The sequence below is a fragment of the Pseudophryne corroboree genome, chromosome 7 (assembly GCF_028390025.1).
Source record: "Pseudophryne corroboree isolate aPseCor3 chromosome 7, aPseCor3.hap2, whole genome shotgun sequence".
Classification (NCBI taxonomy): domain Eukaryota; kingdom Metazoa; phylum Chordata; class Amphibia; order Anura; family Myobatrachidae; genus Pseudophryne; species Pseudophryne corroboree.
In genome coordinates, this window is record NC_086450.1 from 128,873,386 (window position 1) to 128,900,129 (window position 26,744).

At 43.0% G+C, this 26,744-nt stretch overlaps 1 protein-coding gene across 2 annotated transcripts in view; it reads left to right on the plus strand.

Annotated features, from left to right (window-relative positions):
- LOC134944780 (prolyl endopeptidase FAP-like) overlaps positions 1 to 26,744 on the plus strand; it is a 240,779-nt gene that overhangs the window by 70,365 nt on the left and 143,670 nt on the right. For both annotated transcript variants that reach the window (XM_063933632.1, XM_063933633.1), the window contains exons 3-5: positions 15,518 to 15,610; positions 18,951 to 19,045; positions 20,431 to 20,505. In XM_063933632.1, coding sequence (XP_063789702.1) covers positions 15,518 to 15,610; positions 18,951 to 19,045; positions 20,431 to 20,505 — 263 coding nt within the window. The remainder of the gene's footprint in view (positions 1 to 15,517; positions 15,611 to 18,950; positions 19,046 to 20,430; positions 20,506 to 26,744) is intronic.

The following is a 26,744-nucleotide window of genomic DNA, read 5'->3' on the forward strand; positions in this document are numbered from 1 at the left end:
TAGAAATGAAGATAAAGAGCAATTATGGTAAATGCAGTCATAAACTATGTGAGTTAATATACATTTGCCGATTGAGGTCTTGTCTTGTGTCTTGTCTTGTCTTGTCTTGTCTCGATGTACATGTTGACTGTAGTCTCCTGATGCTTTTGCTATAAACGGTGTGCAAAAAGCTTTTTCAATGTCCATAGACTTACAAAAAATGTTGGGCTAGCGTAATGTTAAAGTTACTAGGGATATGGGGGGTCTATGGCATAGTCCATCAGTTGTCTGTGTAAAAGGTTGTCAAATTCTTCTTCCAAGCGGATGTCTTTTTACCTTGGAGGAAAACAAAGGAGAAACGGGTGAAAGAAACGGACCGTGGAATCACATTTTCATCACAACATTGTCTCTATCGTTGGGTCATAAACCAAATCAGTCGTTGTTATTACAGTATCTTCACTTCTTAAACTCATCACCCGGGCGCTACGTTTACACTTTGTTAAAACCCGAACGCATCTAAATATCAGACCGACCAATATGATGACACCCAGAATACACAAAAGAAATTTCCCTACATCCATGATAATTCCTTGAGCCCATTCTCCTAAACCAGAGAACCAATTTCGCGGGTTCAACCATGACACCCAACCGGTCAGCTCATTACCCACAGCAGCGAGGGTGAGATTGTGTCTCCTGCGGAACTCCCACTTTAATTGGAGAATGTCGTCCATCTTTTGGTCTATGACCTCGACCCGGTCCTCGGTGCTATTCGTAATATAAGTGCAGCATTTTAAGCCGTACTGCATTGCCAGTGTGACACAATATCCACCTGTCACTGCCGTGAGATAATTAAGAACCATCCTATGCTGAACCAGTTCTGTTTTATAAGCTTGGAGCTGCCTTCCGGTATACCTGAATGTGTCATCATACATTTCAGTGATATTGTCTAATAAATTTGCAAGCGCAGATATATATTTATAATTTATCACTCCTCTGGCGGTACGAGTGATATCTAACGCGATTAGGAATTGAATCCTGGTGGATTAATGGATCAGGTCAGAGGCTGGATGCTCTGTTCTTTCTATTAGGTGCCGTTTAACGATGTGCTCGTAATGAGTGTGAGTATAAGGAGCTTGGGCACTGCGGTGAATATCCTTCATTTTAGTGTGGGATACGGTCATTACCTCAGGCAGTACTTTTCCAATATAACATAACCCTTCTGAGTTTGGGGCAAGCCACTTATATGCCTTCCTCCCGCATATGAAATATGCATCATCGGGGAGAACATATGGGACGGAGTAGGACATAACCATATTACACATTTTCCATATGAAATCTCCTAACCCTAATTCTCCCATCTGTTTAGTACACGTATCAGTTTGTACGATATGTGCACAGTATCCTGGTGATACTTCTCCAACTCTCATGATCCTACTTCCTAGGGTATACCTATATCGGAAATATTTTCCACTACCGGCTATGTGGCGTATAAGTTCTGTATCTGTAGGCATTCTATCGGCTCTGTATGAAAAGGTCATGGTTTGGTTATTCCATGACACTTCCCAATTTCCCAGTTTTCGGGGATTGGAAATGTTAAAACATACTAGGGATCTATCCACATGATATTGGTGGAGCTTCAAACTAGGAGGACTGGAGATATTAAACCTCCTGTCCACCGGCCTCCCACCACTTAGCTCAAGTACCTCCCCTATAGTTAAAGGGAATGGCACTAATCCTGATTTGCTATGGCCTTGAGGTACTTGAGAGCATACCCAACAATCTGTCTGATTTAACACTTTACCCACTAAGGAGTGATAGTCACTCAATGGATGCCGGTCCATGTGGATATTAAAACTGGACTGACATTTCTTGATGCACCCATCCTCAACTACACTGTCACAGAGTCTACAGATACAGTTCTCTTCAGCTAACAATCCTTCACAATTCCTCCTATTGTCAATGCTATCGGATCGTTTTCTGATACTCGCCTTTGCTTGATGATTATGTTGTTCTTGGAAATCTACGCCTCCAACTTTGTCATCAGAACCCATTCCAAAACCTCTCTCGATCTCCATGGTACTCTCGCCGGAACAGACTGCTCTGGTCAACATCATGGTCAACAGGAAAATCCGGATCACAGTCTCTTGGGGCAAGTCCATCTTATAGGAGGAAATGGAGAAGAATGAGAAGGGGGAAAGAAATAATTGAGGGAGATGGGATGGGAAGTGGAGAAAAACAATAAAAGGGGACAGGGAATCGACAACTGCCTCCGATCTTATTATTCTCAATGCTCAGGTGCCGTCTCAGTCCTCCTGAAACAGACACTCCAGTGATACAACTTCCTCTACCGTCTGTTCTTTATCACGGGACCTCTCTGGATCAGCAACCTTCTTACAATGGGACGAATGAACCCAAGTCTCTCTCTCGGCGACCTTCAATGCTGTCGTGCTAATCAATAAGACTTGGTATGGTCCTTCCCATCTGTCAATAAGGCAACCTGAGCGTAGAAAATTCCGTATCATTACATAATCCCCAGGTTCAATGTCATGACAATTATTATCTGGCAGATCAGGAATCACCAACTTCAAATTATCATTCTGATTCCTTAGCTGTTTACTCATCTTAACCAAATACTTTACAGTCACTTCATTGTTACACTTCAAATCATCCTGAGGGTTAATCATAACATGCGGTTGTCGACCAAACAGAATTTCAAAGGGGGACAGATTAAGAGGGGACCTGGGAGTGGTTCTGATGCTGTATAATACAATGGGCAAAGCTTCTGGCCATGTCAATCCTGTTTCTGCCATAACTTTGCTCAATTTATTTTTAATAGTGCTGTTCACTCTTTCTACTTTTGCACTCGCCTGGGGGCGGTACGGAGTGTGCAGCTTACTATCAATTCCCATCAACTTACACATTCCTTGAAAGACATCACCTGTAAAATGGGTACCCCTATCACTTTCAATTATTCTAGGGATACCGTATCTACACACAAATTCCTGCACAATTTTTTTAGCAGTAAACATAGCGGTGTTTGTGGCCGCAGGAAATGCTTCGACCCAATTTGAAAACACATCTATACAAACTAGTACATACTTCAAATTTCGACAAGGGGGTAATTGTATGAAATCAATTTGTATCACCTGAAAAGGGCCGCCTGTAGGTGGGATATGAGATGGTTCTGTTGGTATTGCCTTTCCGATATTCTTCCTTAAGCAGGTGAGGCATGTCATTGCCCTTTTTCCCGCATGGGAAGAAAATCCTGGGGCGCACCAATATGCTCTTACCAACTTGCACATCCCTTCCTTGCCTAGATGAGTCAGCCCATGTGCTGCTTCCGCTAAACTTGGAAGGTATGCTCTGGGTGCCACTGGTTTACCCTGCCCATCTGTCCAGAGTCCTGAGGACTCCTGGCCATATCCTTTTGCCCTCCAAACTGCCTTTTCCTGTGTGGAACACAAATTTTGCATTTCACACAATTTCTGTGTGTTGACGGTATTAAATACCATCAGTTGTGTGGTGTCTGTTTGTCTGGGGGTACCAGCTGCTAACTTAGCAGCTTCGTCTGCTCGGCTGTTACCAAGTGATACCGGGTCTTGGCTATATGTATGTGCTTTACACTTGATAACAGCCACTCTGTCGGGTTCCTGTATCACTGTTAGAAGCCTTTTGATGTGAGCTGCATGCGCTACCGGTGTACCAGCTGCCGTCATGAAATTTCTGAGGCGCCATAGGGCTCCGAAATCATGGACTACTCCGAATGCGTATCTAGAATCAGTATAGATATTGGCTGATTTGCCCTTAGCCAATTCACATACTCTGGTTAGGGCTACCAGTTCAGCAACCTGGGCTGAGTGAGGTGGGCCTAGCGGTTCTGCTTCTATGGTGCCTTGGTCATCTACGACTGCGTATCCAGTACACAAGTCTCCCGAGTCCGTCTGTCTGTGACAACTACCGTCAGTGTAGAAAGTGAGATCTACATCTTCCAGTGGGTTGTCACTGATGTCAGGCCTTGCCGTGAAATTTTGGGTCAAATATTCCATACAATCATGCGTGTCATCCCCTGTCTTAAATCCTCCTTCACTATTACTCTCATCCTCCACCCTTTGTGCCTGTCCAGGCACACCTGGGAGATACGTTGCAGGATTTAATGCACTGCATCTCTTTATGGTGATGTTTACGGGGGCCATTAATGCCAATTCCCATCTTGTAAACCGTGCTGATGAGACGTGTCTAGTTTGAGCCGAATTCAGCAAGGCTGACACTGCATGTGGTGTATGGATTGTGAGGTTGTGTCCTAGCACTACATCTTTGCTTTTCGTTACTAGCAATGCTATCGCAGCAACACTTCGCAAGCATGTGGGGAGGGATCGCGCTACCGTATCTAGCTGAGCGCTGTAGTATGCTACCGGCCTGCTGGCATCACCGTGCTTTTGGGTTAGGACGCCTGCCGCGCAACCAGCACTTTCTGTTCCGTACAGCTCAAAGGGTTTCCCATAGTCTGGCATACCTAATGCTGGTGCCTGCGTTAGGCACTGTTTAAGACTCTCAAATGCCATCTCGGATTCGTCTGTATGCGAAATCCGATCAGGTTTGTTTGATGAGACCATCTCCTGCAAAGGTAATGCTAGAATGGAAAAACCTGGGATCCAGTTACGGCAATACCCACACATTCCTAAAAACGTTCTGATCTGTTGCTGGGTTTGTGGCAGAGTCATGTCTCGAATTGCTTGAATTCTATCAGCGGTCAGGTGTCTCAGTCCTTGTGTCAGACAGTGTCCCAAATATTTTACTTTAGTCTGGCATAATTGCAACTTGTCTTTAGAAACCTTGTGTCCTGTGTCTGAAAGATGAAACAGGAGCTGTTTCGTATCTTTCAGGGATGCTTCCAGTGAATCTGAACACAGTAGTAGATCATCCACATACTGTATCAATATTGATCCACTCTCTGGTTGGAAAGACTGTAAACAATCATGCAAAGCCTGTGAAAATATACTTGGGCTGTCTATGAAACCTTGTGGTAATCGAGTCCATGTGTATTGGACTCCTCTGTATGTGAAAGCAAACAAATATTGGCTGTCAGGGTGCAGAGGTACCGAGAAGAAGGCGGAGCAAAGGTCAATAACAGTGAAAAATTTCGCAATGGGAGGGATTTGCATAAGGATGACAGCTGGATTTGGCACTACGGGGAACTGACTCTCAACTATTTTGTTAATCCCCCTTATATCCTGCACTAGCCTGTAACCCCTCCCCCCACTCTTTTTCACAGGGAAGATGGGACTATTGGCAGTGCTGGACGTTCTTACCAGAATGCCCTGTTGTAGCAAACGCTCTATTACGGGGTATACTCCTAACTCCACCTCTGGCTTCAGAGGGTATTGTGGGATTTTTGGAGCTATCCTACCATCTTTTACTTGCACAACTACTGGAGCTACGTTTGCCATTAATCCAGTGTCTTGTCCATCTTTAGTCCAAAGTGACTCTGGTATTTGGGATGTCATTTCTTCTACCTGGGATGGACTCCTATTTATCATAACGGTATGTGACATTAATTTTGATGGGGAGTCTAGCATGTCTCGTACTTCCTGAGCGTGATTCTCAGGTATGTCTAAGAATACACCTTCAGGAGTACAATAAATGATGCACCCCATTTTACACAATAAATCTCTTCCCAGGAGATTAGTCGATGCCGATACAGCCAGCAAAAAGGAATGCTTGGTATGCAAAGGCCCTATTGTAATCTCTGCTGGTTTGCTAACAGGGTAGTGCTGTACTACTCCCATTACTCCCATGGCTGGAATTGTCTTACCAGTGGTTCTCATGCCCACTGTCGAATTTATCACTGATTTGGCCGCCCCCGTATCTACAAGGAAATTTAATGATTTACCAGCTACATCAATTGTGACCTCGGGTTCACTTCCAAGACTTGCAATCAATTTCGCTGGCTGCAGATTACAGGTGTGGCCACACCCCTATTGGGTATGGTGACCTCCCTGAATCGCGCTGGCAGCAATTACTTGTGGTGGGGGTAGATGGGAACTATCAGAGATTTGCCAGTCTCTTCTTGGGGGATACCTTTTTGTTTCCCCTGCATGTGGCCCATAGCTCCACCTCTGCGATCCTTGATCCCAATGTCTCGTATCAGGTCGTTGTCTAGGGGATTGGTATGAATTTTGCCTTTGTTTTGTTTTACAATCACGTGACATGTGTCCCTCTCTGTGACAACTATAACATTTTATACCTGTTGACTTACCCACAGGGGTCACAGTTCTGGGCTGAGGTGGCCGGGTAGTGAGGGCCTGTATGCTCACAGCCATTAACTTATCACTCTGTGACTCCCTGTGTCTGATGATATTCTGATCATGCCCAGCAGCAGCCTCTCCCAATGCATCCACCGACATACTTCTCCAATCAGGCCTAGTGGTTTGTATTCTATTCCTTAAAACCTCTTTTAGACCGTCCATTAATACTGACACAGCTACTTCCCTGTGGTGTACATTAGTTTTAATGTCATCTATACCAGTGTACCTAGCCATATCCTGCAGAGCCCGGTGAAAATACTCTGGTGTGGATTCACCTTCTTTTTGTTTTATTGTAAAGATTTTATTCCACTTTACTACTGCAGGAAAATATACCCCTAACTGTAAGTTGATTCTCTTTACATTATCCTGATTATACTCGTCTGTTAGTGGTACTTCCTCATCTAACTTGCAATCAGCGATAAACTTTAACGAATCAACATTGGGGGGTAAACATGCCCTCAAAACTGTCCTCCAATCTTTGTTATTTGGCTCTGCAGAATTTCCTAGCTCTCTAATATACTTTTGACATGCAGCTAAGTCTTTTCTAGGATCAGGGAATTCAGACATCATTGATCTTAATTCCGTTCGAGAAAAAGGACAGTGCATGGCGATGTTCCTGACAGGAGTTGCTCCTGAAGTGTCAGTTTTCCCATTTGGCACTGCTATTACCCTAACAGGATTAAGTCCAACAACATCATTCTGAGTAGATTCTACAACATGTGGTGAAATGGTTTCAGCATAGTGTATGGTGCCGTACTTACCAGTCGATACGACCTCACCTGTCCCTCCGCTAGGGGCCCTTGATGCTAATCTTACGGGTTGGGTCGTGCCTACTGCTGTTTCTGATATGGTGGCTGCTAGGGAGAGTGCTGATATTGTTGTGGGCTCATCCTCTTGGTCACAATCCTGGGGAAAGTTCAAAACAGGGTACAACTTGCACGGATTAGTGTTAGCATTAATTACTTTGGTTACATTATCCTTAACTTCTACACATTTAACATAACCCTGAGTGCCATTCTCTGCAACCAATTTCTCTCCAGGTATGTATGGTGGTGGGGGTGCAGTGGCTATCAGTTTCCTGATAGGGTTAGATCCAGTGGCTTGCGCCAACCCCCTTTGTATTTCACCTTCCTGTTGCCACAATGTTAAATAATCATAATGTCTAATACGCCTTTTTGAAGATTTAATCAGGCAAACTCTTCTCCTTAAATTCTGTAATACTTCTGGGTTAAAACTACCTACCCGGGGAAACTTTTCCCCGTCATGCACAGTCATCCTTTCCCATTCATTGCACAACATTTCTGTGTGATTACCATATTTCTCACACATGATATACCTTGCCGACCCGATTGGTCGGTTTACCAAATCAACCTGAACCTGGGTTGATCGCCCCTTACCTGAACAACTGGCCCCCATCTCTGCAGGTGCTGCTTTCACTACCTCTGACTTCAAATCAGGGTCTTCGGCAACCCTTACAAAAACCAAGATGCTCGGGGTAAGGCTGCGGTGGGGGTTTTGCAACGAGGTCCGCCCACTTAACTCCGCCCACGCTGGCCAATACGGCGACCAAAGTTCCCAGAGGTTCCGTACCCAACCTAGGGCACCTAAGTACGTCTACTTGCTCGGGCGTGTGGGAGTGTCTTACCCTCCTCAGCAAGTATCAGTCGCTGGAATGTCCCTGAGTGATCAGGCTACTTCCCTTAAAATAAAAAAAAATTACACAAATCACGTTAACAATGTGCAAGTAGCGTTCTTCTGAATTCAAGACACGCTAATGCACACAATCACTTGTGGTACAATCGTATCTGCACACAAGCAACTAATCTTATGTGCGGAACGATCAACGGAATTGAAAATTTCTGCTGCAAATTCCTTCAGCGATGAGCTTCTTTGGCCTATATGGGTCTCGCACCAACCCTCTTCGGTTGTGCTTCTCTACTTCTAGTCTGCTGTACCTGAACCTCTTGTTCTGTGACCTCCTGGTCTGTGACCTCCTGGTATGTTATGTACAGCAGACTCTACTGCTCATTAATATGTCGAGACTAACAAGGGACGCCTCCCAAGCCACCCCACGATATCACTCTCGCTGGTGTACCTCTTTCTACTGGCCTATGGTTCCCACTTCCGTAATAAAAGAGAAATTTTATATATACACACACTCTTACATTTGAACACTCTTATTTCTGTACAGAATTCCTTTCATTCAGTATTAGCCTAACCCAGAAGAATTGCAATAGAGAAGGTTTTTTTTTTTTTTCTAACTTTAAACTTTTGGATTTGAGATAGATCTGTGTTATTATCGCGTTATTTCCTTATCGCCTACTAAACAATACTATCGTGCGGTTTGTATTATGTGGGTGTATCCGTACGCTCCGTTGCGTAATATACGCTCCGTGCGTCGACCCTTGCGTTGCGTACGCCCTGCCCTTGTAAGGACACGTGTACGCAGACCAAGTACGTCCACAGTAACACACTACACGTTTATCAATGTGAATGATCTTTAACAGTAATCCTTCACTGACCACCACTCAAATCTCCCTTGTATTCTAGGCGAGACTGTGTGCGTGCCTTTTACAATTATTCCCTTAAATATTACTTTTTATCTTTTAACTATTAATAACAACAGATGTCTCAGTACTTTATCACTAGTATGTGGCAATCAGGAGAATGAGGCACAAAAATAATACTAAACAAGAAATACAGGTGTGTATGCTTATGCGTACGTTCGCAAAACAGAAACTAAACAGGTTTTAAAAGACAATAACGTACTGTTCCTACCTTCCGGTTCCGGATTCCTTCAGCACTCCTTACTAAGCGAAGCAGACGCTTATCTGGTCAGCACTACGAGGAATATTACCTCCCGCCCTTTGCTGACCGATAATGTCTGCTGAAATTACCTAGTGCAGATATGTGAAGAGCGGGCGAGTCCCCAATTGTAAAAGCCTATTTTATATCTTATTAAAAACACTCTAAAAGGTTAAAGAACACAGTACGCAATTGGCGTATGGAATACCGTAAGAGTACGCACGTAGCGTAACAAACGCTTAGCCGTGGACGAGACGCACGAGCGGCACGTTCGCTCACGGCTTAAAGCGTAAAGGCAAGCACGCTATAGGCTGCCGACTAACGTAATGATACGCTATCAGCGTAGCGGACGCTCGAGACCACGAGGAGATCACAAGCGGCGCTGACGCTCACAGAGTTAAACCTTTGTAACAATATCATAAACAATGTACTTATATTGTAAACCTTTGTGCAGTGATAAGGTGTAAATGCAACACAGTGTAACCTTGTTAGTTTAAAAGCTGTATGAGCGACTCTTACGCTCTGAGAACCCTTTAGCAATATAATAAACACTCTAATACCGGTCTAAGGTTCCAACACCTTTAAGGGAGAGAATGAACGTTCATTTGCAAAAGAATACACAATACAAGTTATACACTACCAAACTAACATGAAATACCTAACCGAATTACTACACGTTAAAATACAACAAAGACACAATTACATTTAAGGGGGACGGAGAGAGAGAATGGCTTATAACATTAAATAAGAGACAAAATGGTTGCAGAGAACTTACGCACAAGGGGAACAATCGCAAGCGCCTTTCTGGATATCCAGCTCCCGATTATCAGTGATGAGAACCGTTGAGAAGAGTAGAGAGCTGGCCCAGATCGGCTTGTCCTTTTATACACTACACACAATACAGTACAATGGTCCCTACATTCTTATTGTTCATTGGACACAGGAATTCGTCTCTGCATTATAACAAAAGGTCATAGGTTGGTTCATACAGGTGGGCTGTGACTATTCCAAACTGCTCAGGTGGGAGGGAAACTGGGTTTCCCGCCGCATGGGTAATAAAGTGCAAATATAGTAAATGTCCATAAACTTCTTATGTCCATAACTATACGCACGAGCGAGTAATCCGCTTCAAACCAACACCGGAATATTGCTAATTATATTCTCTTCCGATGGATACTAAACACCACTGTGTAACCCCTGTCTGACCCTTCGTATCAAACAAAGAGGAATCTCTTTGTCCCCGAACATGCTATATTAACTAAACTTTCAGATTCTATCAAAGGGACCATAATCTACAAGATACATTATATGACTAAAATATGTTACGATTGAGTCGCCCGCTAGACGCACACAAACTCTACCGTAAATGCGCATGCCGTGCGCCTGCGAGTGCACGTGACTGCGAGTATACGCACGCACGGGAGAGCTCATGCTCGTGCAGCGGGCACACGCATGAGGTGCATATATGGCAATGTGCAGCGTGATATTTTTCTGACTTTGACACCCTCCTGGCCCAACGCCTGCCCATGGAGTTACAAGTAAGATTAAATAGAAAAAAATGGCTACTGTTGTGCACCGGTCCGGGCCCCCTGGCATTCCTGGCCCTGCTCCCCCCCTCAGCACCACTGAATAGATGCTTAATATTTGCAGGGTGTTTTCAGTGGACGTCTCTTATTTATTTATTTTAAATATACCCCTTATTGTTTTAGCTACATATAAGTAAAAGATTCTGAAACAACTGAACAGCTACAATTCTCTTAGAGTTCACGAAAAAAGTTTTTAAGTACGGGGAACCGTATACAGTGACTCAGTGTTGTTTTCTGTTTTCCTGCCTGCAGAACACTTCGTGTTTCAGATGCAGTTTGTTTCCTTTCCGTTGACAGTAACAGAACTCCTGCCACCCAGATGGTCATTGACTATGTTTTATAGTTATACTGTCATCTTTTCTTTTTTTCATTTTTCATAGCCAACCCTAATGTTTCCCATCCTGATGGCAAACAGATGGGCCTTTTCACCACCTTTACTGATGGACAGTAACAAGAAAAAGAGCAATATGGAACATTTAATTAATTGCCACTAATAGTAAAACTGAATGCATGCCAGATATAAAATTATTTCCATTGCTGTTAGTCTTACATGAGACCTAATAATGATAATATATACGGTAGTAACATTTTTGCTTGAAAACTTTAAAATACAGAGATTGAACTTTAAGATGTTTCATGAGTTTGTAAACCAATCATGTCATGAAATTGTCACTCCCAGGGCCTGGTGTGAGCTCGGACACTTGACCGACTTAGTCGCAGCTGTCCAATAATTTCTTTGCCGGCCATTTGCTGGAGCCATAGTGCGCATATGCTGCAATGGTGCTACAGCTCTAAATGCAGTGGGGGTGGCCCCATGGGCTGCTTCTGGTGGTGGTGGTGGTGGTGTGTGTGTGTGTGTGGGGGGGGGGGGGGGGTTGGAGGGGGGGTTAGGGGGTGTCACAGCCTAACTGGTTGCAGACATTTCGGGCCAGGAAGCAGGCGTGTTTCAGAAAACAGAGGCATTACGCTTGTGTTGCTGAGGTTTGCCTATGCCAGCACCTGCGTCAGCTTCACTGACCTCGGCTGATGGACATTCTGAGCAACCTTAGGTCCACCCCCTGCCCCCCACCCCCCCCCTTCCCCACTCATCCATCTTTCTTACATTCATTATGGTGTTTTGGGGAGAAAGCGATAATTAACCCATTCATTGGCAAAAAATAATTGGCGAAAATAATAAAAAAATGTATATATATATATATATATGTGTATTTATATATATATATACACACACACACACACACACACACACACACACACACACACACACACACACTCACACAGTATCACAGAAATGCCATATAAACAGTTATAAAGGTACAAAAGTTCCCTGACCCCTGTATTAGGAGGAGCCTGCCTGCATAGTTTATTTGCAGTCCCAATTCTTTTAAAGAAATCAGCATGGTACTGTGCTGAATTATGGCAGGTGGGTCCCCGTATTGTAGTGTGACTAGCCCAGCCTTAGTCTGGTGTCAGTGTAGCTTTTCTAAGGAAAGTCTACATGCTGCCCCCGGACACACACTACTGCCACAACCAGACCAGGCTAAGAGTGAGAGTGCTATTACTTTTGTGGAAGGCACATGACACATTTTGTATTTATTTATGAAATCTTTTCTTTATAACCTGTAAGAATGCCATTCTTCATCATCATCCTCATCATCATGCTGCTAATCTTGAGGCACTTTAAAAACGTATCTGCATACAAATTCATTTATGCTTTTATTTTCCACATATCATAAGTACACTTTTTTTGTGGCACATATGTTGGCTGCGATCAGTTCCATACTGTGCATGCGTATGCACCGCAATGCACAGGCGCATCAAACGGGTACAAAGCGGATCGCCACTCAGGGATGGGTTTGTGCGATGGATCCGTTCGCACGGGCAATCGCAAGGAGATTGACAGGAAGAAGGCTTTTCTGGGTGGCAACTGACCATTTTCAGGGAGGGGTTGGGAAAACGCAGGCTTCTCCATGCGTTTGCAGGGAGGGTTCCCGACGTAATTTCCGGTCCTGGACAGGCTGAAGTGATCGCATCGGCTGAATAAGTCTTGGGCTTCACAGAGACTGCACAAAATCAGTTTGGGCAGCTATGCCACACATGCGTTCGCACACTTGCACAGCTAAAATACACTTCCCCTGTATGTGGTGACTATTTGATCGCAGCAGTGCAATATTCGCTTGCTAGCGATCAGGTCTGAATTAGCTCCTTGTACATTATTTTTTTAAAGGGGCAATCATTTACAAGGCATGGTTTTGCATTGTAAATGATTGCCCCTTTAAAATAATGTCCGAGTTCGGCCGGCATCCTGCACGGCCAGTGCAGTTGGACTTCATTACATCCCGAGCGTTATGTCTGTGCTTCGGATGCAAATGTGTCCAACTGAAATGAGCATCTTTTTACTAGTGAGATATTTAAATAACACTGAAAGGGGTGTGTACACATAGTGGAGATGATTCTGATTGTGTGTACTATAGCTCCAGCTCCATTTACCACCAGTAAAACAACTTGATATTAGCATGAACTCAGAAGCAGGGCTGGCAACAGAAATCTTGGGGCCCGGGAAAGTGATATCTCTAGGGCCCCCTCAGATTTTATATATTAAAGCGCAACGTAATTTGCAGCCCTATACAAGAAACTGTAAATATATATATATATATATATATATATTTATTTATCTATACAAATATATAAGGGACCAATGTTTAGGTCGACCACTGTAGGTCGACAGTCACTAGGTCGACAGGGTTTCTAGGTCGACACGTTCTAGGTCGTCAGGTCAAAAGGTCGACATGAGTTTTCCACATTTTTTCTTTTTTTGAACTTTTTCATACTTAACGATCCACGTGGACTACGACTGGGAATAGTAACCTGTGCCGAGCGCAGCGAGGCACCTTGCCCGCTCGCCATGCGAGGGGACACGGTGCACTAATTGGGCTTCCCGGTCACTGTACGCAGAAAATGACACCCAAAAAATATGAAAAACTCATGTCGACCCTTTGAACTGTCCACCTAGAACATGTCGACCTAGAAACCCTGTCGACCTTCAAACACTGTAGACCTAGTGACTCGACCAATAGTGGTCGACCTGAACATTGTCGACCTAGACACTGTCGATCTAATGATCCACACCCATATATAAATATGGGGATGTAGTTATGTGACAGTCACAGTACCTCCTCCTACATCCCGCCCACTAACTATCTCGACGGTTGGCATGCCGACCAACAGGGACTATTCCCACTCGTGCGTGTCCACGACACTCATAGAGTGTGAATAGAACCTGTGGTTAGCAACCGCAGCATGGCGAGCGCAGCGAGCCAGCAAGGGGCTTTGTGTCTCTTGCTCTCCCCCCGCCGGCATTCTGCGGCCTGGAACCTGGCTTTGGGATGCTGACCACCAGTATCCCAGCCGCCGGTAATGCATACCACACCCTAAATATGTATATCTCTCCTTCCTCACCCACACACACCATAGACAGTGTCTCCTTCCTCCCATATACCACACAGTCTGTCTCTCCTCAATGATTTCATGCTGCATTCCCAGCTCCCCCACCCCATCCCAAAGTCCTGTATCCCCTCACCAAGCCACTCTTACCCTGGGGACAGATGCACCTGTACTGCATTCCCCAGTATCCAGACCAGAACGCCGCACAACAGGTACCATGCGGCCCTTACACCCCACCAGAATCCCTAGCAAGTGGAGAGCATACACCACCTTTAGCTCATTGCCCTATTTGAACAAGACAGCTCACATCCCTGCCAGGCACTAAGTGGCATATCCTTGGGGCCCTCTGATCCTTGGGGTCCGGTACAGGTGTCCCATTTGACCCCCCATGTCGCCGACCCTGCTCAGAAGGCCCAGGTATAAGATGTCAGACTATTGGTCAGATTTATCAAAGCTTGGAGAGAGATAAAGTGTAGAGAGATTATGTTCTGTATGAGAGTAAAATGGTAACAGACATGGCCTGCACAGAGGCATATCTCATGCAATGCCTGATAAAGGGATATTGTAGATATATTGAGGTAGTGATACTTAGCCAACAGATTTATTATAAAATTCTATAATTTTCATGCCTCTCATTTTGGAGGTTCAATATATATGCTCAACAGTTACATTGTTGAGATGAGAATGACGACATGTTCATGATATCGACATTGATCGTGAATAACAATGGCGGCATTGTTAGAATGATGACATACTGGTTTTGTTCTCATTTTGCCCCTATCCCAAACAGCAATGCTAACATCAATAATAACCCTTAATACAATGTCAGCATTTCTGAAGTTTACATTCTTTCTGTGTCGACACTTTACAGTATTGAAATTAATGATGTCGGCATTTTCACCACGTTAACATTATCAATGTTGACCATTGTGAATGTCGCTGACATTGTGACTGCATATACTATTTTGGATAGTACAGTATGGTACTACTACTACTACTACTACTACTACTACTACTACTACTACTACTACTAATGCAATCAATCAATATCTATCAATCAATCAATCAATCAATCAATCAATCAACCAACCAACCAACCAACCAACCAACCAACCAACCAACCCTGTTACTACTGTGTATGGAATACTTGGTAGACAATAATATCAAGTTTCATAACTACTGTACTATCATTATGGGAACAGCAGGAAAATAACTTACAAGCAATTGTGATGTGGAATACATAACTGACATAAATATGTTTTATAACTTAATTAACATTTGAATTAAAACACTTGTTAAGAATTGAAAAAAAAAATAGAATTTTTCAAACTATTGTGTTTTAAGAACGTTTATGAGTTTATATAAGAATGAGATATTAACCATTTTTTCATCCCATAGTGACCAAAGAAGATGGTCTTCGTGCTTTTACATTTGATGATGTCTTCAATAACACATTTTACTACCAGCAATATTATCACTTGTGGATATCAGGTAATAAACAAAAATAAAGAAGCTCATTATTACTTCCACTATTCAGCTTTGGACTATTTACCAAACGTTAGAGTGAGATAAAGTGGAGTGAGATAAAATACCAGCCGTCATTTTATGGCATGCCAGGAGCTGATTGACTGGTACTTTATCTCTCTCAATTTTATCTCTCTCCAAGCTTTAATACATCTCCTTATAAGTCCTTGTAACCTTAAACCAAAACCCAGCCAAATCTCATCCTAACCCTCTGTCCCACGCTCGGTCTACCCCATCTGTGTCACCCCTGTCTGTCTGCCCCTCCCCTTTAGAATGTAAGCTCTCACGAGTAGGGACCTCTTCCATCATGTGATTATCCTTTTCTTACTTTAATAATCCTCAACTGCCCAAATCCTGCAGTTCTCGGCCACCTTGATACTTATCTCAGTGTTGTCTACTGATGTAGTTATGCTTAGTTACCCTGTACTTGTCCTATATTGTCTTCAACTGTAAGTCACTGTTTTCCTGTTCTGATTATGTGCATATATACTCTGTAATTGGGCGCTGCAGAACCCTTGTGGCGCCATATAAATAAAGGATAATAATAATACACACAATTCATTTATGTTTCATATACACCGTATACACACACCTTGAAGATCATTTAATACAATATTTTTAATAACTTATGTGCATTAAACAAAGTTTGTGTACATTGAGCCATCAGAAAAGAAAGGTTTCACTAGCTCACGCTCACTCAAAAAAATCTGTATTTCGGAATATTCTGTTTTTCGGAATATTTGGATATGGGATACTCAACCTGTCTATACACACACACACACACACACACACACACACACACACACACACACACACACACACACACACACACACACACACACACACAATTGATATGAACATATGTCAAATATATACTGTATATGGTGAGTAGTGATGTCATCAGTACTATACATAAAGTTAATAATACAAATTCTATGGAAACAGGGACTCAGAGCTTAGTACAAAATAGAAACTGTTATAAAAACCTGGATTACATTCAACATTATTTCAACAGATTCCTGACATTAGCAGATGTTCAGTTTGAATAACTAGGTGCTAATAAATATGTGCGCGTGTCCCTCAAAGATTATTCCTTTTTTAATTATTATTCTTATATATTTGTAAAATTTTTACATATGTTTTTGAGAAGTCAGTTATATATCTGGCAAGGAACCAAAGTACATTTTACATCTGTTCTTTAGACAAATATTGGGTGTTTCTACCAAACCTTTACAAGATAATGTAAGTCTTTTGGGAATATTATCTCTACAAGTGGGAGATATTGACTTGTGTTTCTTCATAAAGATTTATACATTTTTCAGTAAAGAGCAACACACTAGTTATACAAATGTGCTGGAAAGCTTGAGAATATCAAGGGAATATTATTAGGCTGGATGATTACTGTAAATGTATCTTGATTATCCAAAATTCAGCCTTTGCAGTTTGAAATGTAAATTCAGGTTTTATATTACATGCAAATACAAAGCATAGCCATACACACGCCTAGCAGAAAAAGGTATGCTTATAGTAAATGTATCACAAAGAAATACATGCATTCATTTACAGGTCAGACTGAATTCAGCCTAGTTGAAAAACCCTTGTAATGTCATGTAGGTCCGTAACGAAACTCATCAGGTCAGTCTCACAGATTATTGGTTCAGAATCTGAGTGACTGTGGAGCTAATCCTGAAAAAGGTAACAACATTGCTTTGATCTTTTGAGTGGATAGAATACAAGTTATCACCTTAACGTTCTGCTATTAATATGCAGGCTGGGACTCTTGGCCTTCAATTATCACCTTTATAAGGACAGTGAAGGGCAAATTTATCCGATAAGAGCCTATCCTGACGAAGAGCTGGAAGCGGCGTGATAGTGTAACACCATCACACTGCTTCCTGGTTCGGGCCCCTGGTGCACACTGCTCATGCGTCACCGTGGGACAAAAGGGAAGGAGCTGGAGGCTCCCTTTCCATAAAATTTGACCAAATCTGGAGGTGGCGTTATCCTATTGGGCCAAGCTCTGAAATCTTCCAGACTTTGATAAATCCCGCCCTTTGACAGTTAACTGTTTGATAAAGAATTACAATCATGTAGACACAATGGAAAATATACCAGCTAGTCTTGCTGTGTGTATACTCGTGAATAAGGTATTTGTTACCAGAGGGCAGAATATAAAGGAAAACCAATAATTAGCAAATAACTTCAAAATGAAAAAAAGTGTGGCACTCCTTTTAAAGTCATAAAGTTAAGCATTGAAAGAATGACAATAATATCTTCTGGTTAATATCTCTCGATTTACTTTGCTGTCATTTTTGGGTGTATGACCACAATTCCGCCTCCTAATCCCTCAGCTCCATACACCCAAAGTTCACATTCCTGAGTAGTAAGGACATATTGGTGTATAAGTAACTGGATTTTACAAAACTCTTGTCTATGGGCCTCACTTACATGTAGTTTCTGATGCGAATGCTGTTGCTATTTTTTTTTTGCCATCCGCAATTTGCAAGTATACGCTAATATAGGCAGAAGCTTACCTGAGTATAGGGACGCCCACTGTTGCCTCCTCCTTTCCATCTGACAACGTGCAACTGCTGAAACATCGGTACCATCGGGTCATCACACAGATTCTGAGTGCCTCTGAAGAGGTGCAGGATGAGCTGCTCTCCTGGGACGCCGAGGGCTCTCCAGTAGCAAATGAGATTGTAACTGTTAATTTATGCACATCCAGAAAAACACTGTCTAAACAGCCATGGCACGCCTGCATTTACTAACCACTTCTCGTTACCACCCCCAAATGCTGTCTACCTGTCACTCACTCTGCACCTGATTCCTAGTGGCGAGCGCCTTTGCAGTTCAATCGCTGCGTGTATGCAGTGTGGCTCATTAGCATGTGCAGTAAAAAATCATCGACCAACTTGCGTATTTCAGCTGCTTTGCAACCACATCTGAATAAAGCCCAATTATTCATATGTCAATACGTGTTGTATTGTTAGCAGTCTCTTGGACACCAGGGATGGGATATAATGAAGTCCGAGTTCAGTGGCCGTGCGGGATGCTTTTTTTAAAGGGGCAATCATTTACAAGGCAGTCTTGTAAATGATTGTCCCTTTAAAAAAAGTCAGAGTTTGTCCAACATCCCAAAAATATTGAATTTATTTAAATATTAACAAAGAAAAATTAACACATACAGTATATGGTGTTTTTTTTTTTTTTTTTTGCAACTCCTCTATAACTGACAAAATAAAAGAAGGTTTGCAATTAATTTATAAAATGTGTCATCTTTCTTGTAATATTTCCTTTGATGCAGAGAATGAATATATTCGCAAAAATGAAGATGGAAACGTCTTAATTTATAATGTAGAAACTGGAAGGACGTCTACTATTTTGACGAACACAACTTTAGTAAGTTTACAGAGCTCAGCAGGCAATGCAGGTTTTCAGGATTTCTTCACAAGACAAACACAACAAATGTATTTATTTTTTGCTATGCAAATGTATATTTTTACTAAACCCTAATAGTACGGAGCTAAGCTGGACCTCACATTATTTACTTGTGTTGCGGAAGGAGGATCCTGCTCCTTCTTCTAGCTTTTTTTCTGCTGTTTTTATTGGAAAAACATTATTGTAATTTGTAATACAGGAATGATGCAGTAAAATTAGGACAACAATACCAAAATGTCAACATGAACAAAGAAAGCTAAGGGCAGATAATAAAAATGACATGGCATTAGCAATAAAGGTATTGTAATACAGGAACAAAATATAAGGTTAATGCAACAAAAGGGGAACCAAAGGATAGGGGAGGCAGTTAGGAGCCCTCTCCTTAGTGCCTAACCCTAAACCTAACCCCAGAACTTACTGCCAGCATTCTGACCGTCCACATCCCCTCTTAATTGCATATGGAACTCCATTACACAGGTATATCAACATATATGCAACCTACATGTACTACTACTTGCCTTCAATTAGAAACAAATTGGCACTCCCTCTACAACTGTGACAATTAATGGAATATGCAGATGGAAGTATTATGCATGATCGCCCAACCAATTTCAATCTACAGTATGTTCTATGTTGCAGATATTCTGTGAGTTTATTATCTAAAAAGGGGCATGGAGAGCATTCCTGGGCCCTGGTAATGAAGGTGTGTGTGTCCTAAACAGGGTGTGGCCATTCTGCCTTTAAAAAAGATTTGTCTACAAATTTGTCGCTGACCTGCACAGGTGGGTGCATTGTGCAGCGTGCTGGGCTGGGGAAAGAGGCTGCTGTTGGTGATAGGGAAGTGTGTGTGGGAGTATGTTGTGTGGACCCAGGCCCCTTCAAGAACCTCAGGCCAGGTAATTAGTACCCGTTCCCCCCTCCCATCTCCTTCAGTACCTTACTAACATCATCCTTTGCCTTCCTCCCACCAACTGGGTCATTCATTCCCCCCTTCCTTCCCCTTGCCACCCATTCAAGCCTCGTGTTAGCCTCCTTCATATAATAACTGTTCCTAATGTGAATCTCTTTCAAACACAACTTGTTGTATTATATGCTATGCTACTACATTAATATTTATAAGGTCTTCTATAGTACTTTGGTTATTGAACTAATTTTTAAGCTTTGTGCTGTTTATCTCCTTATATGCAAACAACTTATAGATTTTCATAGATAACTGTAATTCTTCATTCACCTTCCATATAATTTGCACTAGGACACTGTTAAATAAATAGTTATGTTTTATATATATCTCAAAATGTATAGATGCATAGATCTGTGATATAACTTTGGACTCGTTTTGTTTACAGAATGATGTGAATGCTACAAATTATCAACTTTCGCCAGACAGAAAATTTGCAGTCTTCGAGAGCAATTACAAAAAAGTAAATTTATTTTTGCAAAAGAGTACAGTTCATTTGATATAAATCACAATTTGTAATTTTTTTACAGATAATTTTATGTATATATTTATATAACTATGATTGATTTATTAAACGTAACTCTTTGATTGGCGCCGTACCTGGTCATATTGGCCTCCAGAGCAGTCCAGTGAGTGCTACCTTACTGGTTTCTCCAACACTTGCACAATGGGGGGTCATTCCGACCCGATCGCACACTGCGCTTCTATGCAGCCGTGTGATCGGGTCGGAACTGCGCATGTGCGGCGGCCTCATTGCACAGGCGCGTCGATACCCAGCGACAGCTGTCGCCGAGCAGCAACGCCTCCAATGAAGAAAGCAGTCGCAGCGGCGACCGCAAGAAGATTGACAGGAGGAAGGCGGATCCGGGTGTCAACTCACAGTTTTCTGGGCGTGGAGATCCAAACGCAGGCGTGTCGAGGCGTTTGGAGGGCGGATGTCTGACGTCAATTCCGGGACCTGCAACGCTGAAGTGATTGCACAGGGTAAGTAAGCCTTACCCTAGTCTAGTTCTGCACAGAACTTTTTTGGCATAGCAGGGCTGCACAAGCGATCGCAGCCTTGCTATGCAAAAATACACTCCTCCATAGGCGGCGTCTAGTTGATCGCACGGGCTGCAAAAAGTGGCTACGTGCAATCAACTCGGAATGAGGGCCAGTATATCCTAAGGGGGAGATATATTCAAACTTCTAAAGACTGGAGAAGTGGACAAATGGACAAGTTACCCATATCAGCTGATCATCTTCTACCTATCATTTTATAGACTGTACTTGATAAATTATAGCTAGAAGCTTATTGGCTCCTATGGGCAACTTGTCTGCTTTTCCACTTCTCCATTCTTTAATAATAATAATAATAATAATAATAATAATAATAATTTTATTTATATAGCGCTCTTTCTCCAGTAGGACTCAAGGCGCTTAACAGATATATAGCTTAATATAGTACAGAAAATAATGAAGTATAGAACAGCTTTTCATAAAATACAGAAGCATGAAGATACTAAAGGGACATTATGGAAAAGCTTGAGTAAACAGGAAAGTCTTGAGTCTACTTTTGAAGGAGTGAGTTCCATAGAGTTGGAGCCGCATGACTAAAAGCTTGACCCCCAGATGAATTACGGGAGATTCTAGGTACTGCTAAAAGTCCTTCATCTACAGATCACAGTAATCGAGTGGGGCAGTATGGAATCAGAAGCTGCTTCAGGTACTTTGGGCCCTGGTCATGTAATGCTTTGAAACTCAGTAAGCCAACCTTGAAGATGATTTTGCCATCTTACAGGCAGCCAGTGACGGGAGTAGAGGACGGGTGTTATGTGGCTAGAACGGGGCTGGTTGGTTAACAGCCTGGCAGCTGTGTTTTGCACCAGCTCTAAGCGGTGCAATTCTTTTGCTGGGAGACCAAGGTAGAGGACATTACAGTAGTCTAATCGAGATGATACAAATGCATGTATGACTTTTGGCAGATCATCTGAGGGAATTAAGTGCTTGATTCTGGCTATGTTCCTCAGGTGAAAGAATGAGGATTTGATTGTGGCTGATATCTGATGTTTAAGTGTCAAGCCACCATCCAGGACAACGCCAAGATTCCGCACACGATCAGTGGTTTGTAATTCTGAATCCCCGAGTGTAAGTCCAGTCGGTTGGCTATGCTGCAGTCTTGTCCTTTGATGTTGCGGTCCTATCATAAGGACCTCTGTTTTATTCGGATTCAGTCGCAGCCAACTGGCGCTCATCCACTCCTGGAGCTCAGCTAGACAGCAATTTAGGGTTGCTATTGGGTTATCAGTGCCCGGAGCAAAGGATAAGTACAGTTATGTATCATCTGCGTAGCAGTGGTAGACCAGGCCATGGCACCTGATTATTTTACCCAGCGGGAGCATGTATACTGCAAAAAGCATGGGGGATAGTATAGAACCTTGTGGGACACCACATGGCAATGGCACTGATGGTGATGAGTATACTCCAGACGATACTCTCTGTGACCTGCCTTTGAGAAATTATTTGAACCAGCTTAGGACTGTACCATCCAGTCCACAAAAATGTATCAGTCGCTCCATCAGAAGCCCATGGTCGACATAATTAAATGCTGCAGAGAGATATAGAAGGATTAATATTGAACAGTCACCTCTGTCTCTTGCCACCAGAAGATCATTTAACACACACACCAGGGCTGTTTCAGTGCTATGTCTTCTCCTGAATCCTGATTGGAATGGATCATAAATATCATGGGTTTTCAGGCGGGTTTCCAGTTGATTTGCAACCACTTTCTCAATAACCTTTTGTAGGAAAGGAAGGTTTGATACCGGTCTGTAGTTGGTCATGCAGTCGGGATCTAAATTAGGTTTTTTAAGAAGAGGTCTAACAATTGCTTCCTTTAGGGGTCCAGGAAAAATGCCTGTCTGCAAAGAGCATTGAATAATTTTTTCAAAGACAGGACCAATTATATCCATACAACCTATTAGAAGCTTGGATGAGGCCGAGTCTAGATCACAGGTGGTGGGACGCAAAATCCGAGTAATTTCAGCAGTGTCCTTTAAATCCACTGGGTCAAAGCTGGTCCATGAAAGCAGGTGGCTTATATTGGCAGGCTTTGTAGTTTGGCACTCCTTTGATGGCACTGTGGAGATTCCAGCCCGGATGGTGGATATTTTATCTGCAAAGAAGTTTGCAAACTGTGATTTCTTACGAGTATTTGTCGATTGATATTCTTCGTTATGCTTTATCTGTTTTATTTTGTCATCCACTAGGTTAGTCTTCCTCCATCGTCTTTCCAGTCTACGCCCCCTTTTCTTGACTTTGTGGTTTTCATACTTTTTTTCCTTTGTTCGTCTTATTCTATTTCTTCACCACTACAGCCGAGCTACTTCTTCCTACTACTCTGGAGAGCCTGGAGCTGGGAGGCGGAAGATGGGAGCTGCTGAGCTATTCTTTAATAAGCCGGTTGCATATTTATTAAGCCAGGCACCTTTCCAAGTATGTTACAATGTTGGCACTTCGGCACAAGTTGTGCTCCTTCCAAATGACCAGGATATTGATAGGGATGTGTTTAAAATCCTGGCAGATATAAGACTGATAGCTGGATCCCAAAGGGGTTGTAGAGGAATTGTGCAGGGGTTAGTGTCATGCATTATGGGGGTGGGTGGAGTGGTGGGGGATAAGTTGCATGTGGCTGTGTGTGGGGGACTAGGGTAAGGCACCACGAGGGAGAGGTTAGGGTTAGGCTGCAGGAGGGGTGGGTTAGAGTCAGGAGTAGGTTTGGAGGTAGGGGTACGGTAATAATACTTACCTGAGATGTTTTAGGATTCCTCTGTTGGTCTTCTGACTGTTGGGATACAGACTGTCGATATTTCATACCCAGCCCCATTGATACAATTGTAATGACTGTGTTACTGTCAGGTCGGGGTGTTTTTGTGAATCCGTTAACCCGGGACCAACCACAGGTGTAGGTGCTGGGGTATAAAGAAAGCAGGGAGGACGAAGAAAGTTCCGTTTCATATATTTATTAAAAATAACAATTCAGTAAAGAGTTAAATGACAAGTTGTTAATCATCATTTTATACTGAAGTATTGCAGGAATGGCAGAAATAATATGCAGGATAAATCTCACAGACAAATAAAAGAAATGTTCATGGAACTGTATATAAAACAAGCTGATGAATAAATGTTGAATTGTCCAAATATAAACAAGCTTTGATGCTGAACTGCAGAATGTGTTTAACTGGGTAATGCAGACATGAAGAAATAACTGTAAGGATTTGCAATGAAGTTTTGAGAGTTAACTGAGAAGCTGTGAAGAATTTATCCTTGTTATGGTAACATAGAAAATAAAAGTACTGAATTGGGTTACTTGCGGGTTCCGGAGATCACTGTGAAAACTGTAGCAGATGACAAGGTGATGAACGGGTTAAATGCAGAGTAGAACAAACGAACAGCTGAGGGTAGTGGAATCCTCCAAACTTTGTATGGTTGAAGACAGGCAGACAAGGTAACCTCATGCAAGACTCTGGGAATCCAACTGTTTCCAGTAGGTGTGCAATTAACTGACAGCACAGCGGAGAGCCGGTGGATCTTTAGCAGTGAAGGCTGCAGACGGACCTCTGGGAACGGAGGCGATATCTGGACCACGGGAATCACACAGGAATGCACGGAGAGAGCTCAGAGCTAGAGCACAGCGTTGATACAACAAAGTACTGGCCCAGAGTAACATAATCCCAGCCCACACCTCAGTGCCTTAGGCCATTTGGTCCCCGCACTCCCAGTTCCCAGACTCTGCATTACCTGTGCCACTGATCACGCCGCGTCCCCACACGGGCGCACAGCACCGCGAGCAACCGCACCGGCAACGGACGAACCCCAGAACCCGCAGAGGTGAGAGACCGGTTCGTGACAGTTACATTTGATGCAAATACGACTGTGGCAGCTGTGCCCATAGATAGGCTATTCCATAGTTATCCCAATTTAACCACTTGCCTGGCATGGTCGCATCAGATGTGACCACACTAGCAAGTGCTTTATCTGACCTGGTCGCACAGGATGCGACCAGTCAGATAAACAGTGTTAGCAGCAGAAGGGAAGGGAAACTTCCCTCCGCTGCTGCTATCAGAGGGACCGGAAGGTTCCTCTGCCTTCCTGCACCCTCCCCAGTGTTTGCCGTGCTGCCGATCACTGCTGATCAGTCAGCACGACAGGATCCCCCCACCCAGCAGCTGCAGATATAGCAGCGGCTGGGAAAGTGTAAACCAACTCCCCCAAGCCACCCCCAGCACCCCCCGTGTACCTGGCAGCTGTCTGGGGTGTAAAAAAGTCACGTTGCGATGGTCGCTATGTTACTGTTGTTCCGATGTTACCGATCTTCCAGACCGATGTTCCGATGTTTGAGAAAAAATATAAAAATATATATATATATATATTTTTTTTTTTGCTAAAATCATTTTGGATAAGGTTAAATTCATGTTCTTCACCTAATTCACTCATAAAAAAACCCTGACAATTTCTGAGCGTTTTTTGAGGAAAAAGTCATCAGTTAAGTGGTTAAAGCAAGTCCTAGGTTTATGCATTCTGAATGTAACATGGAAAATTGTAGTTAGCAGAGACCACTGATTTGTAGGAACCCAGTGTCCTAATTATTCTTCCATCATAAATATCCTATAGACAGAAGTAATCATTACTACCAAATCTACAGCAGTAATCAAGAGCCTGTATTCATCTATAGCTGCAAGAATTAACATTTGTATTAGTTAAATAATACACCAGAGGGTGATGTTTATCCAGAAAATGTTTAAGATGCAAATTGTCATGGTTTTTGCTAGCAACGCAGTGCACAGTGTAGTGTTGCTGATCTCCCATTTGTTATTTCCCTTTCACAACAGCTGTTTAGTGCTGGGAGCTGTAGATGCAGATTCTTTGGGAAAGGAGGTACTGTACTTCCAGAGACTGGGAAATGCTACATTATAGTGAACATTACAAGTTCTTTGTTACATATTTCTTTTACGTTTACTGCCCCTGTTTCCCTGGAATGCCATACAAACTAATCATACATCCCACTGTGCACAGTATCTGCTATTAGTAGAGGAAAAGTATTCTGCAGATGCAGTTTACCTGTGTTTTAAACCTCAATATATTTTATTTTCAGATGCCAAACGTGTCGTTAATATACATAGTTCAGTGTACTCACATCTCCTTAAACTGGATATCCTTAAAACCTAGACTGTTAGAGTGCCTTGAGAGCTGAGTTTGGGAACCACTAGTTTAATACATTTACACCTCCACATTTCGTTACAGACAGCTGAACCCACGTTCCACATCATTAGGGTAATGGGGGTTATTAAGAGATGGACGTAGGTCTTGCTTCCCGCAGCAAGATCTACGTCCATCTCCTCACATGTTGTGCTGGCCCCCTCCCAGCACAGGGCAAGGCTGCCCAGCATGTGCGTGGTGCCGCCTCATGATGCGTCCGCAGTTTAATTGCTGATGCATGGAATAGAGGGTAAGCCCTGCCAGCACAGCCCAGGCGGTCCGCTGCCATTTTTTCTATCGGAGCGGCTGCGCATGACGTCATGCAGCCACCCCAAAAACGCTCACGACATGCCCTCCACTGTCAATCACCTTGCGGGAGCGCACGGCCACAAGGTGTAGGGTCGCGCATGTGCTCTATGGCTGGTGCGCTTGCGCAGACCCTCTAAAATGCAGCCGCAGTTTACA